Source organism: Rhopalosiphum padi, chromosome 1 (assembly GCF_020882245.1).
Source record: "Rhopalosiphum padi isolate XX-2018 chromosome 1, ASM2088224v1, whole genome shotgun sequence".
Taxonomy (NCBI): domain Eukaryota; kingdom Metazoa; phylum Arthropoda; class Insecta; order Hemiptera; family Aphididae; genus Rhopalosiphum; species Rhopalosiphum padi.
The window spans coordinates 42,583,425-42,607,794 of NC_083597.1; the positions used below are offsets into that span (position 1 = coordinate 42,583,425).

Sequence of the window (24,370 nt, forward strand, 5' to 3'; positions counted from 1 at the left end):
CCGAAACTAATATTGGGTGTTTGCATGGCGTGTGCAAACTTGAATGAATAATTGTGTTGGAAGTTAAAAGAGCAAAAGTATTAGTACTGGATAATTAAAAAGTTTTCTTTTTTGTTCAAAACGCTGATAGCAGGTCTGTGCAAGCGGAATGGACGAAATATTTCATAAAACATTTTACACCATCATCCGGCTTTGCGGCGCGTATACTTTCTAACAAAAGTTTTGCAGTTCTAAACCTTGCCTTCCTACTTTTCAGTTGCCTTTATCAGTGAACAGAAAATACCGGCAAGACCTCTGAGCGTAGGCTAATTGGACGTGTTTAACCAAACTGCTATGGCATTATTAATGTGAACTGTGCCAAAGCTATAAAGTACATATGTGCATTACGCACAGAATTGTTGTTGACCAAAGTTTGAGAATCAAAGACACTTTCCCAATGTATTTGAAATTATAGCTATAACTTATAACGAATATTGGAATACGTATAAATTTAAAAATGTCAATATTGAAGAATCAGATAAAGTTTTTAAACTGAGTGATAACTAAATGTTGATAAGAATTGAGAATTTACTTTTTTATAGAAGATTCTAATTTTTTACCTATTTTTATTTTTCACTTTAAGAATGTATTTAAAATTAAGATTTGTATAAGCTATTTTAGTAGTTATATAATATATATATATATATATATAATTAAATATAATTGTTGGTATAACTACGTTTGTTGTGATTTATTGTCTTCATTATTATTATTATAAATAGCGTCAAAATCTAGCTTTTTATTTTATTTATTGTATGTGTCTTTAATGTCGATTTTATCTACTACCTTGATCACTCGAATTGTATTTTTTCACAAATTCTTATTTTTGAGTTGGGTATGTACAAACTTATGAGAAGTTAAAAAGAAGTTAAATTTATATAGGTACATTTACTATAAGTACAATGAAATTTATTTTGAAAAATATCTATGTAAAGCTGCAGTGAAATGAAAAATATTCTTGGCAAATTGTGTGATAGGATCTTACATCTTCATTTTTAGTGTTAGTTCATCTAGTCATATTTATAGTAAAATAAAATATCACTAATTATTTGTTATATGTACGTGGTAAGTGCTATCTGATAATTTAAAAAGAATAAAAAAATGTATATTAATTTAAGATTTATTAGTTGTTTTGGTTTTTTTTATTTAACATTCTAAACTTAGCTAATTAATTTGTATTAATTGTTGGGATAGGCGAATTTTTGATTCGGTAATATGCAATTTGTATAGTTGTCAAATGACTGTAATAAGAGTTTGATACTAAGAGACAAGTAAAACGAGATAATAACATTATAGTATGATCATGGATTATATTTTATTCAAAACAATTATCCGCGTTAAATCTAATGAGTCTTTTGTATATCATACGTGAATACAAGACGCATTTAATTGCTTTAATCTGGAACAAGTCATTTTGAGTTTTCAGAGTAAGTTTTTCAAAGAGACTTAAGAACAAAAAATTTTAATCATTTTCCATAGTTAAAAAATGGAAGATATTTTTATAGAAATAGCAACAAAAATGAAATGTTAAGAGTATATCTTTCAACATAAAAATTTGAAGATCTATTTCAGGACTTTCAAAAAAATTCTTTTTTACAAAATATTTTTTACTGAACGTTATTGAAAATGTACAAGTATTACAGTAGATAAATAATATAGTAATTAATATTTATAGCAATTGAAATTTAAGAACCATTGTAGTGAAAGGACTGAATTACTTCTAATAAAAAGTAAAAAATTCTTAGTATTTTTCATAATAATTGGGAATAACAAAAAAAAAAAAATATAAGGAAAATTTAAAATTTTTCCCGCTAAACTAGTTTTTAACAGTATAGATTTTGTTTTGATATTTTAACTAAAAAAAAATTAATAACTGTAGAGACTTAAAAAAACGCTCACTGAATAATTATATTAATATTTTATAAACACCATGCATTTTTCAAAATAATTAGAACATTTTAGGCACCTATACATTTTTTTATATTAATTGTAATTAATAATTTTCTAACTTTTTCAAATAGATAAACATTTCTTAATTTAATTCAAAATTTCACGCCTGATACGAGAATTGCAATTTCCCCACCCCTGCAATAAACAATAATTATTACTTATTGGATATACTTAAAAAATTTTTTTTTTTTTTATGAGATAATAATACATAATTTCGTCGATATCGTCTTTGACATTTTGTAGTTCACTCATAATAAACGTAAGGACTCTTGGGATATTGTCAAGAACACCTCATTAAAAATATATCGTGATGTATATATTTTACTTGAAATTCTTAGAATCATTAGTGTTTTAGAATTTGTTACGAGTATACGTTGAAAATAATAAAAAAATTAAAGTCTAAAGTAATAGATATAAAATAAAGTGGGATGTGTGATAAATAAGATAATGAACAAAACCGATACTCAACTCCATTTAGAATGGTTAGGATTCGGAAAATACTTTGTCCACAGACAATCATCATTATTATAAAAACATATTTTTCACTTATATTTTCTACTAAAAAGATAGTATTATTGTGTTAGCAATTGCTACGCATACATTGATTGAAGTAAAAAAAAAATATATAAATATATTTATATATATATAATACCTATTTAATATATTTTAAAATTGTATAGATGATATGTTTGAAGTATAAGGTATATGGCTTTATAAATACATTTTATTTTGTTGTAACTATAGGGCTGTGAATTTTTTTTTAACTTATCATTAAAGGTAGTTTTCTTAATAGAAAATTATTTTTTTACATTTTTCTTTTTTTATTAAATTTTATACTGTATTTTTAGATAGTTTAAATGCATTTTTTAAGGCTTTATGGTAAATTACATTCACAGCTTGAGTTAAAGTAAATAATTTAAGCAATGATATTTTGAATAAAACTATTAATAAATATTTCTATGTATTATAAATTATTATGCTCAATGCAAGCCATTTGAATTGTATGTTTTTAAGATTTAAATAACAAAATTGACGGGTCCTTAATAACTATATATTTATAGTTAAAGATATAAATGAATAGTTTACCTAGGTAATATATGTGTGCGTATCCTAATATTTTATTTTTTATCCAATTTTCGAACAAGTGTGACATATATTATGTATATATTATTATATATTATTTTTTTATGTTTTATATTATATAATTTATAATGCGTTGTACATTTTTGCTGTTTGCTTATTGACGTGATTAATAATATTTTTCATTTATAAATGTATTCAAATTAAGCATACTTTTAGACAAGTGAATTCATGGTTCAATGATTCAATTTCTTTTAGTTTTATTTTAAGAGTTTGGTTGATATGTTAAACATATTTTTATACTTCAATAGTTTTGTTTCCTTAACACATGAGTAATTTTTATATAACTTGTAAAAGTAAAATCATAATTTCATTTTATCATCTGTTCATACAGTTCTATTGGTTTTCATTTATATTTACTGTTGACTATTATTTATTATATTATACGTTTATGAACTATTTAAAAACTACTTAAATTATACTTAACAAACATTTTGTTTTTAATATAGTTGTATAAATTGTAATTTGTAATTTATTATAATAATATAATATATGTATGTACTTCATTCATCATTGGCAGACCATTTGGTTGTTCATAACTAATGAAATAGGTAGTGTAGTAGAGGCTAAAAGGTTATTGAAGTTATGTTATGAATATATTATGATAAATGGTTATTTTAACCAAAGCTATGTTTTATATTTTTAAAGTTAAACAAATATTATAATGTATTAATAATTCAAAATTAAATTAATTTATAATAAATTATCAAGGAAAATAAAATGTATGATTTTATGTTTAATAGTTTGCGAATTTATATCGACATAAAGATTATTTATTGATCATAAATAAAGATTTATATTTATATTTTTATGTTGTTAACTGATGAGTGATGATTCAGTTATTTTTTAAAAACAATATATTGTCTTTTGAGTTGTGACCTAATTATTATTAAAATAAATTAATATATTGTGTTTGACAGTTGTTATAAACTATAAATTTATTTCTGACTGAAGTATGTATTAATTGTTCATAACTTCATGGCTAAAACACTGTTTTGCTTATCAGGAGTAATTTTTATTAGTTTTTAAATTATGAATCAATAATTAGTTAAATTTAATGTTAACTACCTATAAAATTGTATAACATAAAATAATTTCAGAATAATTTAATAAAACTCATATATTGATCTAGAATGTGTGGCATATACAGAATTATTAATTTATATTATTTAGTATAAATAAAAAAGTTGATAGGACAATATACACGTACCGGTGTGGGCATTCGTCGCGCGTTGTTAGGTTAGAAATTCTATAAGAAATACTGTATTCTGTCGTATTCCTATTGTATTCAGCTTGGGTTATAATTAAAGTAAAATAACTTAGGTTTTATCAAATGAGAAGTAGATGTATAATAAAACTGTTATTTTAGTTTTTCCAATGGTTTAAAAGTTAAATTTCGTAATTTTAAAGCAAAACAAAAAAAAATAACAAAAAAACTTTACAAATTAATAAAGTATGTACACAAAGTATTAATTCTCAAGCTTTGGTTTAATATAAAAAGTAAAAATATTAATATGATTATGTTTCTTATGGAGTTGTTTTTACTTAATTTTAATATATAACTCACTAAATGGATAGGTATTGGAAGTGGAAACATTGTGGAGCAACTCTTAAGTTTTTTTCAGTTTTATTTTATACACCTATCTATTTATGTTAAATGTCTGTGTGGTGCTTATGTGTATCATTCTCATAAAAATATAAAGAAACCCTTATTTGGGGTCTATAAAAAGTTTGAAGTAAAAATGAAAATAGTTATAAACTTTTAAGTTTAAATAATAATTGAAAGTGTATAATATCTCCACAAAAATCAATTATTTATATTTTTTTTACGTATATATATAATTATATTATATTAAATACTATGATAAATTATAATAATTGGAAGTTTCATTGAATAATTTTTATTTGATCTATAAGGAAAGTATACTAATATAATAATCTATATTTTATATTATTAAAAATCAAGTATACGGTCAATATAAATAAAAAATTTGAATTAATCCACGGAGACTTTAAATGATTGTAATGTCTACAGAATACTATGACTTAATTTAATTTGCTTAAATATTTAATTAAAATCTGTCTCATTAAAAAAAATTATATGATTGTACTTAATTGTGTTTAACTAAAATATATAATAAAGAATACATTTATCCAAAATGTAAGAGTTATTTGACTGGATTTGTTTAGTTAAAAAAAAAAAATAATACATGAACATGAGAATATTAAATTTGTAAATTACCAATATTGGGTACTAAACATAAAGTAATTTAAATATTTATTATAATATCGTTGATAACATTTTTAATATACCTATTTAATTATTATTTCTTATATGCATATTATTTATTACAATTTTGATTTCGTGATATTTTTACTTATTCATTTTCTTTTGTATACTGTATTAACAGATTTTATGATGATTTTAACAGCAATCGTGACGATGATGAAGGTATATCCACATACTAAATATAATGACTGTGTGTTAGTGTTTTTCTGCGCTTGAAAATGTCGAAAGCGCACATTAAACTTTAAGAAAAACATTTGGGAACAACGATTTCTGGTTATGGGAGACAACTCTCCAGTCATCGTTACAACTTTAACACCCGTTGTTTGTTATTAAATAAGGATAGGAGGGATTGGAACTGAAGAGAAAAATCGTGGAAAGCAAGTAGTAATTTTTATCCATTACTTTTGACAATAAATGGTTTGTAGGTTTTTCTTTTTCTTTATCACTATAATATACTATATATTCGTAATAAAAAAACATGTCAGAAAGATGGAAGCATAAACAATATTTTATAGTCAAATATACTAACACCGATAAGACCTTGTAATAAATTCGTTATTATCATATTTTATTTTGAAAATAATTGAAAATAATCTATTATGTATTCTTTGAAAAAATACAATTTAAACATGTAATAATGTTAATATAGTTGTTGTTACGGAACATAAAATATTTTTTGGAACAAAGTTCTTTTTAAATTATAAAAGCTATAGTTAAATAAATAAAGTAAATATTTATGTCCGTAGTTCAAACTACAAAAATAATGATTTATTGCTTTATTTATAGAATACAAATTCTGAACAACATTTATCTGAACAGTCTATTTAGCTGTACTCTGTATTAAACACTTAAATTATGGCTATTTTCTGAATAGTTTTATTGTTCTAAATTTAGTTTTTTCAAAAACTGGTATTGTTGGATGACTGATATCTTAATTTTTAATATTATTTTAATATTTGTGGCGTAAAAATACTTTTTTTAATAATTAAAAGGTTTATTAAACTAACTTATATTTTAAGTTTGTTGTATAAATAGATAATTTCACGTGAAGGATAAATGATAATATTATAAAAAATTACATTTTTTAAATGTATAGATAACTACACTATAACTATTAGGTATTATTGTTGCTATCTAGTAGTTTAATTTTTTTAGTGGTAAAATGTTATTGTAGTAAGGATAAAATACAGTAAATTCCTGTTACAACGAATACCAATACAACGAAAAATCCTGTTATAACGAAAGTCATAGACGTCCTCTGCCAAAAATCAGAGCTTATAAAGAATTTATTCGAATTTTCGTTACAACGAAATTTCCATTATAACGAAAAAAAATTCGGTCCCCTGGAGTTTGTTGTAACGGGATTTTACTGTATTAGTTAATTTAATTTATTTGTTTGACATAATATGTGTATATTTTGTTATCAAAGTATTATTGAAACTTGCTTATATGAATTATATTGATTATGTTGCAATTGAATGACGAAATATATTTTTTTTTAATTTACCTTATAGATTCTGTGATAAGGTCTATAATCTATATTATTATTCTATTGAATAGGTAATTTTTTTTTTATGAATATATTGATTTACCATATGGATATATACTGAAGAGCTTATATAAAATAAATTGGAAGATAATACATTTTTACAGGGAGAATTAAAGATAATTTATCATACCAATATTATTAACTGTTCAAATATTTATTCCTAATTAGAAGTATTAACGTCATTTTTATAACTTGGTGAAAAATATTAAAAAGATTTACCGTAAATTTAAACACTAAAATATGCCTATTTTACAGTATAACAATTAATATTATTTATTTTCCAAATAAATTTGATTAAAAAAAAAAAAAATTAAGAACAATTAATGGAAGTTTTCAAATTCAAAAGGTAGTTTATTGTTTATATTATATTAATAATTGATTTTATTTGGTTAATGGAGAATAATACTATTATTCCAAATATATTATATTTTTTAATTTTAACAATTTTCTACAGTTTTAACATATACTTATAAATGTGTTTGTTTTAAAAATGTATAATGTTTAGCAATAAATAAATTAAATAGCTATACCAACTAATAATCAGGTATATTTTTATTTAAGTAATATTGCATTTTTTATTAATTGCCAAGTTGTTAATTTATATGAGTGCTATTGAATAATTTTAATTAATAGTGAATTTACTGTATAAAATTAATAATGATACATTCATGTGTCTTTAAATTGTTAAGTAAATTTTACTTATTGAGTTTTGTTTTCACATTTCGCAGATCAATATTTTTTTTTATGTACAATCTACATAAATAACTAATAAATAATAATTCTTTTAATGCAAGTCATATTTCAAAATGTAATATATTAGGTATATAATATATATTTTTTATTTATTTTTACAAAACATGAGTATTTTTATTACATAATAACTATTATATACAACGTAATTAAGGTGTTGATACTTCAGATTGTAGACGACTAGCGTCTTTTACTACTTTTTAAATGAGGTTTTACCCCAGACGACCATACCCTGCAGTATTATGAAAGATATTAGATTTTTTTAAAGTTTATTACTTGACATATTTTTGTATCCATATTTTTTTTAAATTATGGAGTAATCTGTTTAATATTTAAATATTTCCATTTTTTCCTTATTTGAAATACTATATCAAGTATCAAATATTGTATTTTAAATAGAAATTAAATTATTCAAAATGCTATATCTAAATATATTTAAAAAAATGTTAATGCACAAATAATTATATATTATTTGTTGATATATATTTAAAAATGAGCATTTAATATTGGGTTAATGTATGCATAATATAACCAAAAAAGTATTTGCGCATTAAAAACTATAAAGGAAAAATCAAAAAACGAAATTCTAAAAGTTTTTGTTTGCAGTCAATTATTTAATTATCTTGAAGGAAAAAATTTGACTATATTTTATTAAATTTAACGTGAAGCCACTTTTTAATAATCAATTTTTTTTAAATTTCAGCTAGTATAATATATTTTGTTATAATTTGTTACATTCTTTAAGTTAAATTTGATATACAAGTTGTAAAGATATGTTTAAAATAAAAATATAAATAACAAAAAGGTTTCAAAATGTTATGATGACTAGACACCTACATGAAAATTAAAAAAAATCGTATCTCGACTTTAATTATAAATAATTAATTGATTAAAATGTTAAAGCCTAATAGAATGACAATAGTATTATTTTTTATTTTCTGAATTAAAAAAAAAAATTAATTAAAATGGCTTTTGATGTAAATTTCATGTTTACATTTTTTTGTTATTTGTTTAATCCTTTCTTCAAACTTATACCTAATTGTGAAATTTATTTATTTTCAATTTATCTTTTCTACCAAATTTCTAGTTTATAGCGAGACTATTTAAAAGTTCTGAGCTTTTTACTTTCTCGACATTTTTTTTCGAAAAACAAAAATTAAAAAAAAAGACTATCATCAAAACTCCACTCCAATCGAAATCCAAAATGTGTAATAATAGAAACACGAAAAAGTTTGTCTTTTTTCTGTTTTTTACTTTTTTGTAACAGGTGTTTTACTTCTAAATTTTAGAATTAACTCGTAAATCTAAAATTATGAGTTTACGTCATTGATACTTAGAAGTTTTGTCAAAATGTTCTTTTTAGGTCAAACAGTTGTATAACTTTTTTGAAATCAATAAGCATGGCATATACAATTGGATATTTTGAAATAGAAGTATTTCATACAAGTTTTATTTTTATATCAGATAACGATTAATTAATTTATTTTAAGATGTTTCTTCAATTGTTTGTTTTGTTTTTATTTAATATTGCCGTTTATAATAATATCTATAAAGTATAAGTCAATAATCATATAATAATCTTCTAAAATTTAATCAAAACTTTGTTGTAGGTATAAGAAGGAAAAATAAAGTACTAGATGCATTTTACGTGTAAGAAATTATATTGTTTAATTAAACAAGATATTTTTAGTAAATTTGACAAGATATTAATTGATTGAATAGGATAAAAACTTACTTTTGTGTAAACTGTTTATTGTTTAAGTAACTGTGTATACAACTATACAAGCATTCATAAAATTCTAAAAATTATTTACGGTTAATAAAAATTAAGTGAATAGAGAATAAAGCTGACATTTTTGTATTTCTTTATTATTAATATTGATTTTTTTGTGCATAATTATAGTTGAATAATTACCTTGTTAATGTACGAATCATATTTATTTTTGTTCACTATTAGGTACTTAAATATATTTGTTAATTGTTGTAAGAACACGAAAACAAAATTATTTTATTTAAAAAAAATCTTTACTACAATAAAATCAATTGATTTAAATTTTTTTAAATGAATTGTTTTGGTATTCAGTTTCCACACATTTTTGTTTTAATTAATTATATGTTATAAATTATTTAAATAATAACCGAAGACCGGTACCTTATATTATTATTTTACTCCATCAACTTGATTATAAGTATATGTAAGACTGTGTTAAATCCTCTTTATCTATCGAAGTATAGAATATATATTTAATAAGAAAATTTACATAGCAAAAATAAATAACAAAACGTTGTCGCATGATAGAAGGAAGCATTCAGTGACTACTTAAAGATACTAACTTAATACTTGATGTTGAATACTGATACGAGGATTACATTCAGTTATAGGTCATCAATATCTTATGGATTTGACAATTTGTGTTTAATTATTTAATTTATCGATTAAGTTATAGTCAATTATTTAAATGCATTTACTGTACAACATTAGCTAGAAGTGAATAATTTATTGTCGTACATAACGTTAATGCAATACATTTTGCTTTTCAGGTCCATGTGGTTGACAAAAGTGTGGAGCGCCGCCGCTGCCGTCGTCAGATGACCATGCGCCGGTCGGGTCGTTGTCTCGGGTTCGCATTGCGTCAGTGGTGCTAAGTCGAACCGCAGACGACAGTAACGCCGCAACCGTTTAATAACGTGTACGCGCGCTCTCTCGATCAAAATATTCAGTGAACGTCACCACGCCGATCGAATAGAGTATAACCGCTGTTATACCCAAGTGTGGATGATAAATACTCGTTGTCGCGTAAAATTCGGCTACAAGGTTTCTAGTTTTTTTTTTTACACGTTTAATAAAAAATTAGTTCGATGTGAATCATTTCCGCGGACTATACAATGAAAGGAGCATTATTTGTCGCCGGTTTACTACTGATCAATGCGCAGTGGTGGGTACCCGCGAACGCAGGATGGCAAGAGAACGTGAGACCAAAAATATCGGCAGTTCGAAGTAAGTTTTATTTTTATTTTTTCCTTTTTGTCTCTTTGGGTTAGGGTTCAATTAACGGTTAATTCATCGGACCCACAAGGGATATGTTGCCCTTTTGGGCAGATGTAATTTCAGAAGGGGTGCTCTGTACTACAGGGGTTCTAATTTATAGTAAACTCGATGCGCAATGGATGAATCGCACGAATCCTATATTTTTACTGAGGGGTAATATAAGTTTTAACCAGTGATTGATGAAATGATGAATCATTCGAATTTTTAAACTGAGAATATTGTATAATACCTACCTATATAAAATAGTCCTATATTATATTGGTAATATCAATTCGTATAATAAGAATTATCTTGTTTTCATTGCGAATATAATATATTATAAAATACTGAAATATTACTTTTATCAGCTTATTAGATTTATATAAATTAAAAATGATTTATATTATAACTAATTTTTCTTAGATTTTCTTTTAAGTACAAGCATAAAATAATTGATTTTATTTGATTACATTTTATCTACTGAATATGCTACATATCAATAAGAAAATATGTATACACTATACAATACTGTACTTAATATTGTATTCTATGATTGAAGAATTAATCTTTTTAAATAAAATTATCTTTAATAGATGATTTTAATAATTTGAATATTTGATAAAATAATAAATTACTGGGTATTACAATCGGTCACTATTCGACGCTGATAATGAACTGTGTTCTTCAAAGAACATCTGTTCAGTTTAGATTATTTTGGGTCCTATAGTATTGATTATACCTACTGTTTTTACGTTACAAATATTTTTAACATTTTAATGATTCATTATTTTATTATTTTATATCATCAATTGTAAACTTTTATTATATATGTTTTGTGTTTATATTAAATTAGATGTTTTTCTACAGTGAACAAATTAATTTCAAACGTTTTCATTGTTTGTTTTATTTCTTAAACGTGTATTTTAATATTTTTTAGATTTAGTCTTATTATTTTTGAATGTAATTTATACACATTATAGTTTTTGATATTTATATATTTAATATGAAATATTTAAATTTATAAAAATGTATTCGTATAATCGTATGGCAGGTGATTAATGTTTTAATTTTAAGAATAATTGGTGATCTATTAGATTTTATAAATATTTCTCAACGGCTATCTATACATTTATTTTTAGTAGTAGTAAAGTTGATTAAGTGAGTTTTAGCTTTTGTATTATTGGTCACTTATTATAGTTAATACATACATTGATTTTATAATATAATATATACGAAATTTACGCCGAATGATGATATAATTATATAATATATTATGACTGTATACTGTATACTGAATTCCGATAATTGTGTTATCAATGAAATAGAGTTTAATATAAATTACACTGGCTAATGACGAGAAACATTGTATTTTTTAATAGCATTTTGTTGACTATTTGATCTATTTTTATTATAATTTCATAACTAACTACTATTTAAATACATTTTAATATATATAAATAAATTTATATTTGTATTTGAATTTTGTGGTAGATCACTTATATTAAATTGATAAATCACTATCCCTAAGTAGATCCTCTGCTACACGGTTTTTTTTATGAAAACTATATTAATTTTAAATTATTTGCTTTTAAAATAGAATATTATTAAATACAATTTGGTAATTTATTAAAATTTAAAGTTTTTTAGGTGTTAATTATAATCATTAATTTAAATTAATAAGATTTTGAAATATTTGATAAATTATAGGCACCTACTATCTAAATTATTTTGAAATCATATGTATAGATTTAAATATATTAATAAAATAATAGTCATATTTATTTTAAATTCAAATTAAAAGAGAATAATAATTATTGGTTTACGTTAAAGGTGTTTTCAGGATGTAAAAATATTATGTGATATAGTTTTCAGTTGAGTGCGAATTGCATCCAATATGATAGTGATATCTTTAGCCAAATTTTCTGAATCATTTTTAGATTTGTTAATAGGTTTAGGTATTTAATACATTTTTTTTGAAAATATGTAAAAAAACTTTTTGTTCATCTGAATTGATTATTTATTCATTGTTTAAATATTGTATTTCTTAGGTATCTAAAAAATTTAATTGATTTAAAATGAATAGTTATTTGATCAAATATTTTAATACTTTCAATAAATATATTTTTTTAAATTATCATGTAATAATTATACCCCGTATTTTTGTTGTACGTTCTAATTAAAACACCATATGTTTAATGGTTTCAGATTCTAAAAATGTCAACCTAATATATATTTATGTATTAATATTAACTTTTTTATTTCTCCTAAAAATTTCCAAAACTAAAATTTGCTTTTATTATATTTTAGGGGCTATTATTATGTCATAGATAAACCCATGTAGACCAATTCAGTTGTTTAAATAAGTTTGGATGACGTGTTTAGGCCTTATTTGAAAAAGTATATTAGGTAAAATATTAGGGATATATATTTTTATGTTTGTATGAATATTATTATTATTTTTTAAATTGTCAAACAATTCACATTTATTACAAATGTCGTTTGGATTGGTATAATATAGGTAAATATCTAGCTATCATGAGTTTATTTTTTCTTTTAACTATAAAACAAATAATATAATTTCCATTAGTTATTTCATAGTGTGTTACTTAACTTACTGATGACTGTAGTTAAATTAATTATCATAATTATTTAAACCCTTAGGCGGCTATTCAAAATACTCGCTTAGACCCCAAGGGAGAATAAGGGGCTAAGTGGCTATGCAATTCTTACGCCAAAGTTTCCACTTTTAGAGTGCGAGGATAGATCTATTTAATTGCTTGCTGGTTTAGGAACGTAACGTGTGTATAACTAGGTCACCAGTATAATGGTCATCGTTTGTATCTATTTGTCGTGTAATAGTGGCATAATTGGTAATTGGCTTCTGTTATTATTAAGATTTTCAGTTATTAAATTTTGAAATTTAGCAGGAATTAATTAATTTAAGTGAATACTATGGAATTGAAAAAATAAAATAACCTGTTCAATATTATTCATAAAATTTATGAAATTTCTTATATATTTATATTGTTTCTAGATTTTCCTCACTATCTGAATAAAATATTTTTGAATATTAAATAGTAAAATAATATTCTATTATTTAATCTAATATTTGAAGTATGTGGTTAAATCTAACCCAAATAACAATAATAATAATAAAAAAAAACACTGTACAATTAATGAAATTCTACGATTATTTGTAATTGTTTTTAGGTACTTAATAGGTACTTAGTAATACTAATATAATATTATTATCCGCTTAAAAGAAAATTCTATTTACAAAAAATCAATGTCACGTTACATAATTATTATTTTTTAATCTGCATGATTATTTACTGATAACAAGAAAAAACTGTTGACCGACAATAACTTTGCAATAACTTTTATAAACTTTGGATTCGTTAATAAAATAATATACACAAATAACTTATTTATAAAAAAAAAAATTAAAACTTAATTTATAAATTTATGAACTTTCGATTAATTCATGGCTGACCCAACTAAATAAGTAAATATAAAGTTTTATTGCAGAGTTTTGACATTTGTATGGAGTTTTTTTTTAAATTTTATTTCACGTTCATTGTATAATTCTTTATACCATTGTTGTTTCCTTTTACCCTAAAGTCTCAACCAAGATACGTGTTTAAATTAAATGAAACAAAGTATACTAACAATTATTTATCATGATGCTAAAACCAAAACAAATTGTCGTCCTTTTTTGTTTAGAGAATATTTTATGTAAAGAAAATACCCACACGCAATTTGTAAAAATATACATTTCATTGAAAATTATAAATTACTGCTTCTAAAATTTTATTTTTTCTCATTGTTGGTATTAATAATTTAATAACATCTTTATACGTATGGATTTATGTAATAATTTAATTGTTTTTAACTTTTTATAAATAATAATATTTAGTTTAAAAAAATAATGAAAGACCATAAAAATATCTGATATAACAGGAAAAAAACCAACCGGGTTACAAGGATGTCACTAATTACAAAGATAGTTTAGAGAAAAGGGAATAATTAAGCGTTAGAGGTCCTATGTCGTTAGTTCAAAAAAATTTTCCTCGCCTTTTTTTGTTGTAATAAAAATCAAACCAAAAAGGTCCATTTTCCTCCTCTATGTGTGTAAAAAAAAAAACACGAAATTAATGTTTCACCGATAATGGTTTAGTATCCCTGTGGCTATGACGGGATTTTCGGTAAGTGAGGGTGAAAATCAATTTTGTTACATGACCTTCACTTATAGTATTTTACATGTAATAGGGGAAGAAATATGTGGGCACATTTTGAAAGGTTGTCGAAATGGCCACTTAGAAGAACACGTCGATGGGTACGGGTATAGACTAAAGGCTTGGACGATGAGGGTGGAAGGAAGGAAAAAAGCATAAATGAATATTTTTTTTATTTCTGCTTAAAGTCTCCTTTGTATTCTGAATAATACTAGTTTGCATACATTTGCATGTTTTATCGATTGAATTTAAAACCACGTGAAAAGTATTGAACGATATTTCAACTATATTTTCGATGTAATTATACAGAAATAACTTTTAGATTATTTAATTTATTATCTCACATAGATTATTTAATCATTAAAAAAAAAATATATTTTTGTTTTCTTAGTTTCACCGAAAATAATATAATCTATAGTAAATAGAAATTTACTAAATTGTGTGTATAAAAATATATCATTAATTTATGATAATTTAATCATAATTGTATCAAGCTTGATATTAGTATTATAAATTCTTTAGAATACCGTTTTATTTTTTTTATAAAATATTAAGATAATAGAATAAATATAATTTTAAAATAATATAAAATTGTTTATCTTTACTTAAATGTAACAGTGCCCACAAATATTTTATAATATTTTGCTTACAAGTTTTTATTTAATTTGTATGGTAGTTATAATGAATATAAATATATATTATTTGAGCATATTTTATGATTACTTAAGACTTTTGGGACCTTTATTTTATTTTTAAATAATTAGAAAAATGTATTAAGTATTTCGATTACTTTTATTTTCTATTATTATAATATGGTATTATCCATAAGGCTACAATATAATATACTATTATACTATTAAATAAATTCGCATCATTAAAAATGACAAAAACTAATTTAAATTAATATTAAATACATTATACATATATACATAATATTATGTATTATATTATATAATAGATACAAAATAAAATTAGTAGTTATTTTCCAATTTTATAAATTTTTAATTTTCTATTCGTTTCTAATAAAATGTGTAGGAACGTCTCAGTATATATTTGAATTTATATCGATTGTATTACATTATTTTTTTGAAATATTTGAGCGAAATAAATAATACTGTAAGTTGAATACTACTCTAAACCATTTTTTGATTACGTTACTTTATTATTGCTCTTAAATCAAATTATTATACCTTGGGAGTACATTAGTTTTACGTTTAGGTAAGTAAAGTTAGAAGGTCAGAAGAAGAAAGCCAGACCTTATATTTTGTTCGTACTTCACGGCATATCAGTCTTTTTTTTATGAACCATTCAAAATCGTGATCAACCAGATGCGGGTTTTCAATAATATTTAATATAATTGTAAGGTATTTATATAAAAATTAATAAACAGCCTAAATAGATAAACAATTAATTGTATTTCATTTTAATTCATGTCTTAGAATTTTTTACATAAATTATTGGTATTTAAAAAATATTTTATCAAAAGTTTTTTTTATTTTTGTTTGTTAGAAATGTTATCTTCTATAGTTTCACTTTAACATCGGTGTGTTTCAAATTTTTCCATTAGAAAAGGAATACTTTTTTTCAATTGATGCTATGTAAATAAAGGAACTCTTGATTTTAGTAAAGACAATCTATTCAGTTTTGATGAGGTATATAACAATGCACTTTGGTTAATTACATTCTGGGTTAATTTCTGGCTATTTTGTGTTTTACGATAAAAAAAAAAAGAAGTATTATTATATGTCGTATGAACTAAGGAAAAAATCTCTTATAAAGGTCTTATTGATACTTTGTAAATAAATTAAAAATAGCCGATATTGTGTAAAATAATTTTAATATGTTAAAAATGTCATAAATTAAATATTTTTGAAATTAAATAAAAATATTATATAATATTTTTTTTAAAGTTTTAAATAAAATATATTTTTCATAAATTGTGTAATGGCATTTATTGTGTTATCAAAAATTGATTAATAGTGTAGTTTGGTTTTGTGCGGCTTTCAAAAAATGAATTTATATTGTTTATTTTTAATGAGATCCTTTTGAAACGTAGGAAATCAATGAAATTTGAGATGATTTATTTTGAAGTTTGAGAAAAACTTACCTAGTGTATAATATTGCAAAATAAAGAAAAGCTCTAGAGTTTCCAAATAATTTCTTATGTTTCTGTAACAATATTCGATTCAAATTTAGGGGATGTAAGAATTGGAAACAGATACGCAGAAAGACGCCTATTGTATTTTTTTGTGTATATAACTACTGCATTCTAACAGGGAATGAATAATACAGAAATTAGAAATCGATCTCGAAAACTCTTACTCGGTCATCACTTGATAATCATTTGTAGTTCATCGAAGAAAATGTTTACACAGCTGCTGTTTTTAACTTTTCCCCTTATTTTAACACAATTGTCAGTTACATCACTTATGTTATAACTTTATAAGTATTTAGTACAGCGTAAATAAAGCTTAAATATAATAAATGCAATGGATTTCTTATTTTTAGTTTAAATTTTACTTGATTAAAGTAAGGTTAGGTTTAATTTAAATTCAATTTTTTGTTACTTGTAAATGAGTTTATATTTGTTTTATATTATATAGTATTAACTATCTTTTAATACAAATAATAATAAATATTTATTTAATAATAATTAAAAACTGTTTAAAAACTATTTCTGTTAAAACGTTAAAGTTAAAATGGGTATTTACAGGTACTAGTCATGGTCCATTAGAAATTGTACAAAATTGCCATAATACAAGCTATTTTATGGGTTTAGCGAATTGCTAAAATGTGCTTGGTATAGGTATACAATTATGTAATTGCCGAGCTGTGTGTGCTCTAACCGTTCGACCGCACGGTAAGGGTTGCCCCGGCTTTGTGGCCTTTGGTATTATTTGTGGGGGAGTAATAATAATTAATTGCCATGATCAAATATTCAAAAATTAATTTTACTGGTTTATACCTACTGAATACGATAGTGAAAATTGTATTTTTCTGTTTTCGTTAAAATGAATTCTGAATTGTGTATTTGAGTATAGTTACATTAATTTAATATTAGTGTATTGAAAGAGCATATTACAGATCAATTAAACTATTTTTATGATTTTGATGTTTATTTTTATTTTTAAAATTTAAAATTAATACTATTTTAATTCTCGTAATAACTCTTCATGTGTTTATAATAATTGCCAATTATGTACTATCTAGCTATTAATTAATAATAAATAATTAATATTAAATTAAATATCAATTATATTTACTAATATGAAGTCTGAGTACATAATGTTAACTACTTACCTCTTATTTATAGGATAAGATTATGAAGAATAAATTAACTATCAGTTATATAGTAAATAGATTAAAAAAGAAACTTTATTTCAATTTAACTATACAAAACATTACCTTATTGTTTGCGAGTATACTACCTTTTTAAAGTTTGTTTTATAATATATAATAGTATTTAACATATTGGTAATATTTGTTTACATAGAAAATAAAGATCTTAGTTAACGGACAACAATTATTACTCAAATATTAAAAATTAAAATATAGTATTTAAAATGGTAACTATTTATTATCTATGACATACTCAATTATTTAAGCCAATTAACTTGTGGATGTAAGAAGTCTAATATTACGTATACCGTATATAATCAAACTCTGTTAGGTTTTTACTACTAGTCATAAAAGTGAACAGTTAATAATGTTGTGTGGTGTTAATTAAATATAAAAATATAATTTCAAAGTAATGTTGTACGTACTTAATGTCTAAGTTTTGTAAAAAAAAAATTATTTGATATTTGATAATAAAATTTTGAAAAATCCTAATATTAGAATGTTATTTTTTTAATAAAAATTATTGATATGCGAACGCATTTTTGGGGTAAAATATTTCATCATATTGAAATACTTCGTAACCATAAGCCCATAAAACGTGAGTGTAGTTTAAAGTAAAATTTTCGTAGTATCCAATGAAACAAGTAATATAGCAAATGTAAAGTTGTATATGGCCGACATGGGTTTACATTTCTGCGACCGCGTTCCCCATGGGTGCACTTCCAGCTGAGTAACCCACACACGCGTTAAACCGCAATAGCGGCGCACCACCCAAAATGACCAAAATATTTGGGCTTAAAGCTGTAAAGCTATTGTCTATTCTGACCAACTTTTCGACCAAACAAGACTGTAGCACATTAAAGAACGTTTAATAGTATCAAAAAGTAATTTACTTCAGTTGAAAAATAAAATCATATATCTGTATCTACGAGGTTTTTATTTTAGTAATTTTTATCATAATTGATAAACTTGACACTCTTAAATCGGTTTGTACTTTTTATATGTTTAAGTTTTGTAATATCCACAATTATTGTTATTCTTATCATAATTTTGTTGATGTATTGAATTTTCGTTTGACTAAATTCCTTAAGTTATTTTGGTGTAATTTAATAAGTATAAATCACTAGAAGTTTTAGACATTATGCGCACTTATTGTATTATGTTATTTTCTATATTCACAATAAAATGTTCAAAATATTTAGACTAATTTTAATCTACAATATAACAAACTTATTTTCATTATTCCACTGCTCGTCGGTATTAATTTATAAATTATAATTTATTGAATCCAAATTTAATACACCCGTTATAGTGTCACAATGGTGAGGTACACTTTAAACTTACTACATACATCACAGAGTAAGTTCCGTGGTTTATTATTTGAGATATTATACTGCGTAAATGTGCATTGTGTACATTAAAGGTTAAAAGTTATTAATACTAATACTAGTACTAACATTTGAATTAGGTACATTTAGGTTAGTATTTTATACATTATATATTATGATTTTAATCAAACCTTATATATTTAATAAATTAGTTTAAATTATTTAATTATTGCGAGTGAAAGGAAACGTATAAAGTCGAGACTGTATCATCTTCTTATACATTATACATATAATACCATAACGTGTAAAAAGAAAAATGGTAGTTTGAGTGAAAAATACCCTTTATTTTTGCGCACGTGTTGTTGTGTGTATATGTGTGTGTCTGTGCACGTGTGTGTGTGAGAATGAGTGAGTACTATGCGCCTGCGGTGTCTACAAATTAGAACGGCAGTGGCGGCGTAATGGCCTCAGCACACAATCGGCGGCGTCGGGATTCTCTCTTGCTACCCCTTACCCCCATACCACACTCGTCGACATTGCTAGCACACGAGTGTCGGTGAAAGTTGCCGAAATAAGTATAACCGAAAAAGGGGTGAATGTTTATGTGCTCCGAAGATCAATACAAACCGTCACACAATGTGAATGTGTGTGTAAATATACGGGTCACGGCAATTTAGAAAAATATAAGTAGGACCTATGTTATAGTTAACTATGACAATCGAATAAGGTTTTAACATATTTTCTTTTGAAAAGTTTTTATATTTTTTTTTCTAGTCGTCGTCCCCGTCATTGTTGTCAAATTTGTAGAGCGTCGTAGGTTGTAGGTTTTTTTAAGAAGGATTACGTAATTAATACTTACTTAGAAGGGTTATTATGTTTTTTTTAAAGTTAAATAAATTTATATATAATGACATTATAATGTTTTTTAATTAAAATTAAGTTTTTTTAACTAATCTAACGCTGCTAACTTTTTGTTGTTAATGTATTTATTACAATAATATATTACCTAGTATATCTATACACAATACAACATATTAGCAATGCAAATAATTAAAATTAAATAATTTAGGTATGACTGATTTTATTTTGGCTATCTATACTCTGTGTATTTGAATAATAAACAGTATTTTTTTTTTTAATATTTAAACTTTTTTTGTTTAACTATAATTTCTCAGCAACTTGAATATTGTCTAAAATATAATATAATATATTATTTATTCATTTTATTTTGTATTTTGCTAAGAAATTAAATTTATATGTACTTATTCATAATGTACATTTTTTTGTTATATTATTTACACAATGACTATACTTGTTATTTTTTTGTTTAATTGTTTTTTTTTTTTTATACAAATATTTAACATTTGATAATGATTTCAACAATTCGATTGGTGTTTTATTAAATATCTTTAATTATTTTTCAAATTCATATTTTTGATACTTTTTTAATTTTAATTTTAATAATGATGCGGATTTTAAAACCAAAATACAATTAAAGCAGTTATGCAATTTTTTAAACTCGAGCTATAAATGTAATACATAATTTAACAATTTTTACTTTGTGATTTAGCTTTAAACTTATCTTCAATATTTCTATATTTATCAAAAACAATCATGTTTTTTGCTTGCTTTAAAAGTACTGTCTTTCTGTAGGCAGCACCACTTTGACAACCACCCATAATGATTGGTAACTAAAATCATAGTACCTAACAAGCCAAAGAGATATACATTATATACAGATTATTCTAAAATCATCTATGTTTAGGTATGGAATATATGGTATTTTGTATAATAAGTTGTTAGGTATATTTTATAAAATAACACCAACATAGCAGCGCTTAATTACCATAAAAACCACAAATCTTGAATATCAATTTTAAAATTTAACGTAAGCAAAATGATAAAACGTTAATAATTCGTTTTTTACGTTATCAATCGTTTTATTCATATCATAATCAACTAAAAAATTATTTGATACGATGTTATCACTTATTATGCTTACAAAAATTACCTATTAGGTACTTGGAAAAATAAAATCAATGATTAATTAATCTATTAATCAATAATGAAAAAAAAAAATAATAATTTACTTAACAAAACTGTCGCCCCTAAAAGTGTTAACCTCTAAATACGCATCTGAATATGAATGATGGGATGTTAACGTTTACTTTGACATATAAAAGTTCATAATTGCATAATATAGGTACATGTTTTATAACTGATTTATACGTTGTTAAAAAAATGTTTCATTGTTAAGGTATCTTTTTTAATGAATTTTATGTAAAAAATGTTTATTATAAAATAATTATTTTTGATTCTACAGAAATATTGTTTAAAGACAAAGCTTAATTATCATGACTTTTAGATTTAATAATCCATGTGACAATCCATAAATCACGTACAATAAAAGTTCAATTTTACATTAGGTTTAAACAGTTTTTCCTTTTTGTCAAAATAGTTGACTCATTTACTACATGTTACTAATGTATAGGCTGTATTAATTATAACTAATACAAATTATTGTGTATGTATAATACTTCTGATAAAGTTTTATATAATATTCAATGAAAAATGGAGCTGAAATTAGAAATTTTTATATTATGCAATTGCGTTTGATTTTAAAACGTGATATAGGTAATCATATACTAAATGTATATACAAAATATATAAATAAACCACTATATATTATTTTCAGTAGAGGTATTTAATATTTTTTGAAAAACCTTTTATACTAACTATTAATTTTGTTATTTTTTTAATTTTACGAGTATGTCATTTTAAAAACAGATAATATATATATTTTTTAAATGTTGAATGTCATTCACATTAAATTTTAATGAATACATGGTAATAACTATTTAGTATTAAATTATTATGACCTACTATTTATTTTTTTAAAAGTATATTAATAATAAACATTTAAAAAGTTTTTAGATAATATTCAGTAACTTTGAAAAATCATTAGGTACCGATTGATTTTTTTTATATTGTTTAAATTTTAATAAATTAACATAATATATATTTTTTTAAAGTATTTAATTGACAACTGTATTAATTTTGATAGATAAATTAGTTTTGTCTCATTTTGTATACGCTGGGTATATTGCAATGATGTTTCGTTAATTACAATTTACAATGATGACTTCATCATTAAAAAAGTGTCATTTTTATTGTATTGCTGTTTTTAAACGTCAGCCTTTAATTAATAACATGCGCTTTGTTTCCTTGGTATTAAATTGTTAATTCAATTGTATACTTCACACGCTCCTTTATTATTTTATTGGCAAATTCATGAATGAGCGTTAGCAACAAATATACAATTTTTAGTTTAGAGTATAGTTTTGTAAAAAAATAGACAAGTCGTGTATTGTACAAATTGTATTCAAAACTGTATAACTTTTAGAGTACATATTTCAATTATTTAGTCGGCTAACAGTTCGCTTTTTTCAGAATCATTTTTTGTAGGCATGCAATGATTTATTTTTATCATTAAATTCAAATTTAACACATAGATACATTACCAATTTATTTATATTTTATTTATACATATAAAAAACAATTGGACAATATTAAAATTCTGCCTTTTATTCAGATGTGTGAAATGATAATTTTTGTCTATTATATAGCTATTTATCATTGTGGCTTCATCTACGTTTTTAGACTTTATAGTACCTAAGCTATGTATCATGATATTTAAAATTTTAATATTTGTAAAATGTATCAGCTTTTGTAAATACATTTTAATGCATTTTAACTGTACATTTTTATTAAAAAAATGTTGGTTAGTTAACTTAAGATTTGGTTGTCACAATAATATGTAATACCTCAGTGATACTTTCTGGTATTCGTGGGGTCGTGGGCTAGTCCGAATAGAAAATTAGTACTTTTTTTATTGTATCCAACTAACTCGTGTTCATTTGTTCACTTATTTTAAGAGGTTATATTTTTTTAGTTCATTTCTAAGTTCTCATAGTACACACAACAACTAAAAGTAATAAAATCGATGCTTCTTAGTTGACTTTTCTAAAAATGTTTTTTACTAAAAAATAAATAAAAGTTTTCCAATTTTAGTAGCTCCATTGAGTTTTTTTATTTTGCTGAATTTGCAAGTTACTGTTGGTATTTTATTTTTTCTACTTTTAAAGTGTTTTCGACTATAGAAAACTTAGGATTTATTTTATACTTAAATATTTATAAAAATAAAAATATATAAGTAAATATATTTTGTATTTGTTAAGTTTTAATAAATTAAACTTCAAGAATTAAGTAACATTTCAATTGTATTTGTTAAAATTGTTATTCGAGGTAGCCAAAATTGTTTATTTATTAATATTTATTTTTAGAAGAAAAAATAATAAAATATTCAAAGTAAATTAATTTAGTTATCTAAGTTAATGTTTATAATATAAGTACAAACTATAGTATTATAATTAAATAATTAAAAATTAAAAATAAAAAAAATATTCAAATAAAGATATAAAGTTTAATAAAATTAGCAAAATTTGTAAAAGCGTGATTTTCGAATTTGACATAGAACTTATATTGATGAGTTGTAAATAATTGCATCAATCGATAATATTGATTGACTAAATTAAAATTATCTCACTACGAATTTCATGGTTGTACTTACTTTCAGTAAAAATGAATATTATTTCTTATAGACTGGTAAAGTAATATCAGTATATAACTTCACTTTTAAATTGCTATACATATCTCTCCCGG

General features: G+C 23.2%; 1 protein-coding gene across 1 annotated transcript in view; it reads left to right on the forward strand.

Moving 5' to 3' along the window:
• The window catches only part of LOC132932357 (semaphorin-1A), a 168,456-nt gene that overhangs the window by 11,384 nt on the left and 132,702 nt on the right, over window positions 1-24,370 (forward strand). Inside the window, exon 2 of the mRNA XM_060998702.1 lies at window positions 10,260-10,716. Coding sequence (XP_060854685.1) covers window positions 10,605-10,716 — 112 coding nt within the window. The 5' untranslated portion in view covers window positions 10,260-10,604. The remainder of the gene's footprint in view (window positions 1-10,259; window positions 10,717-24,370) is intronic.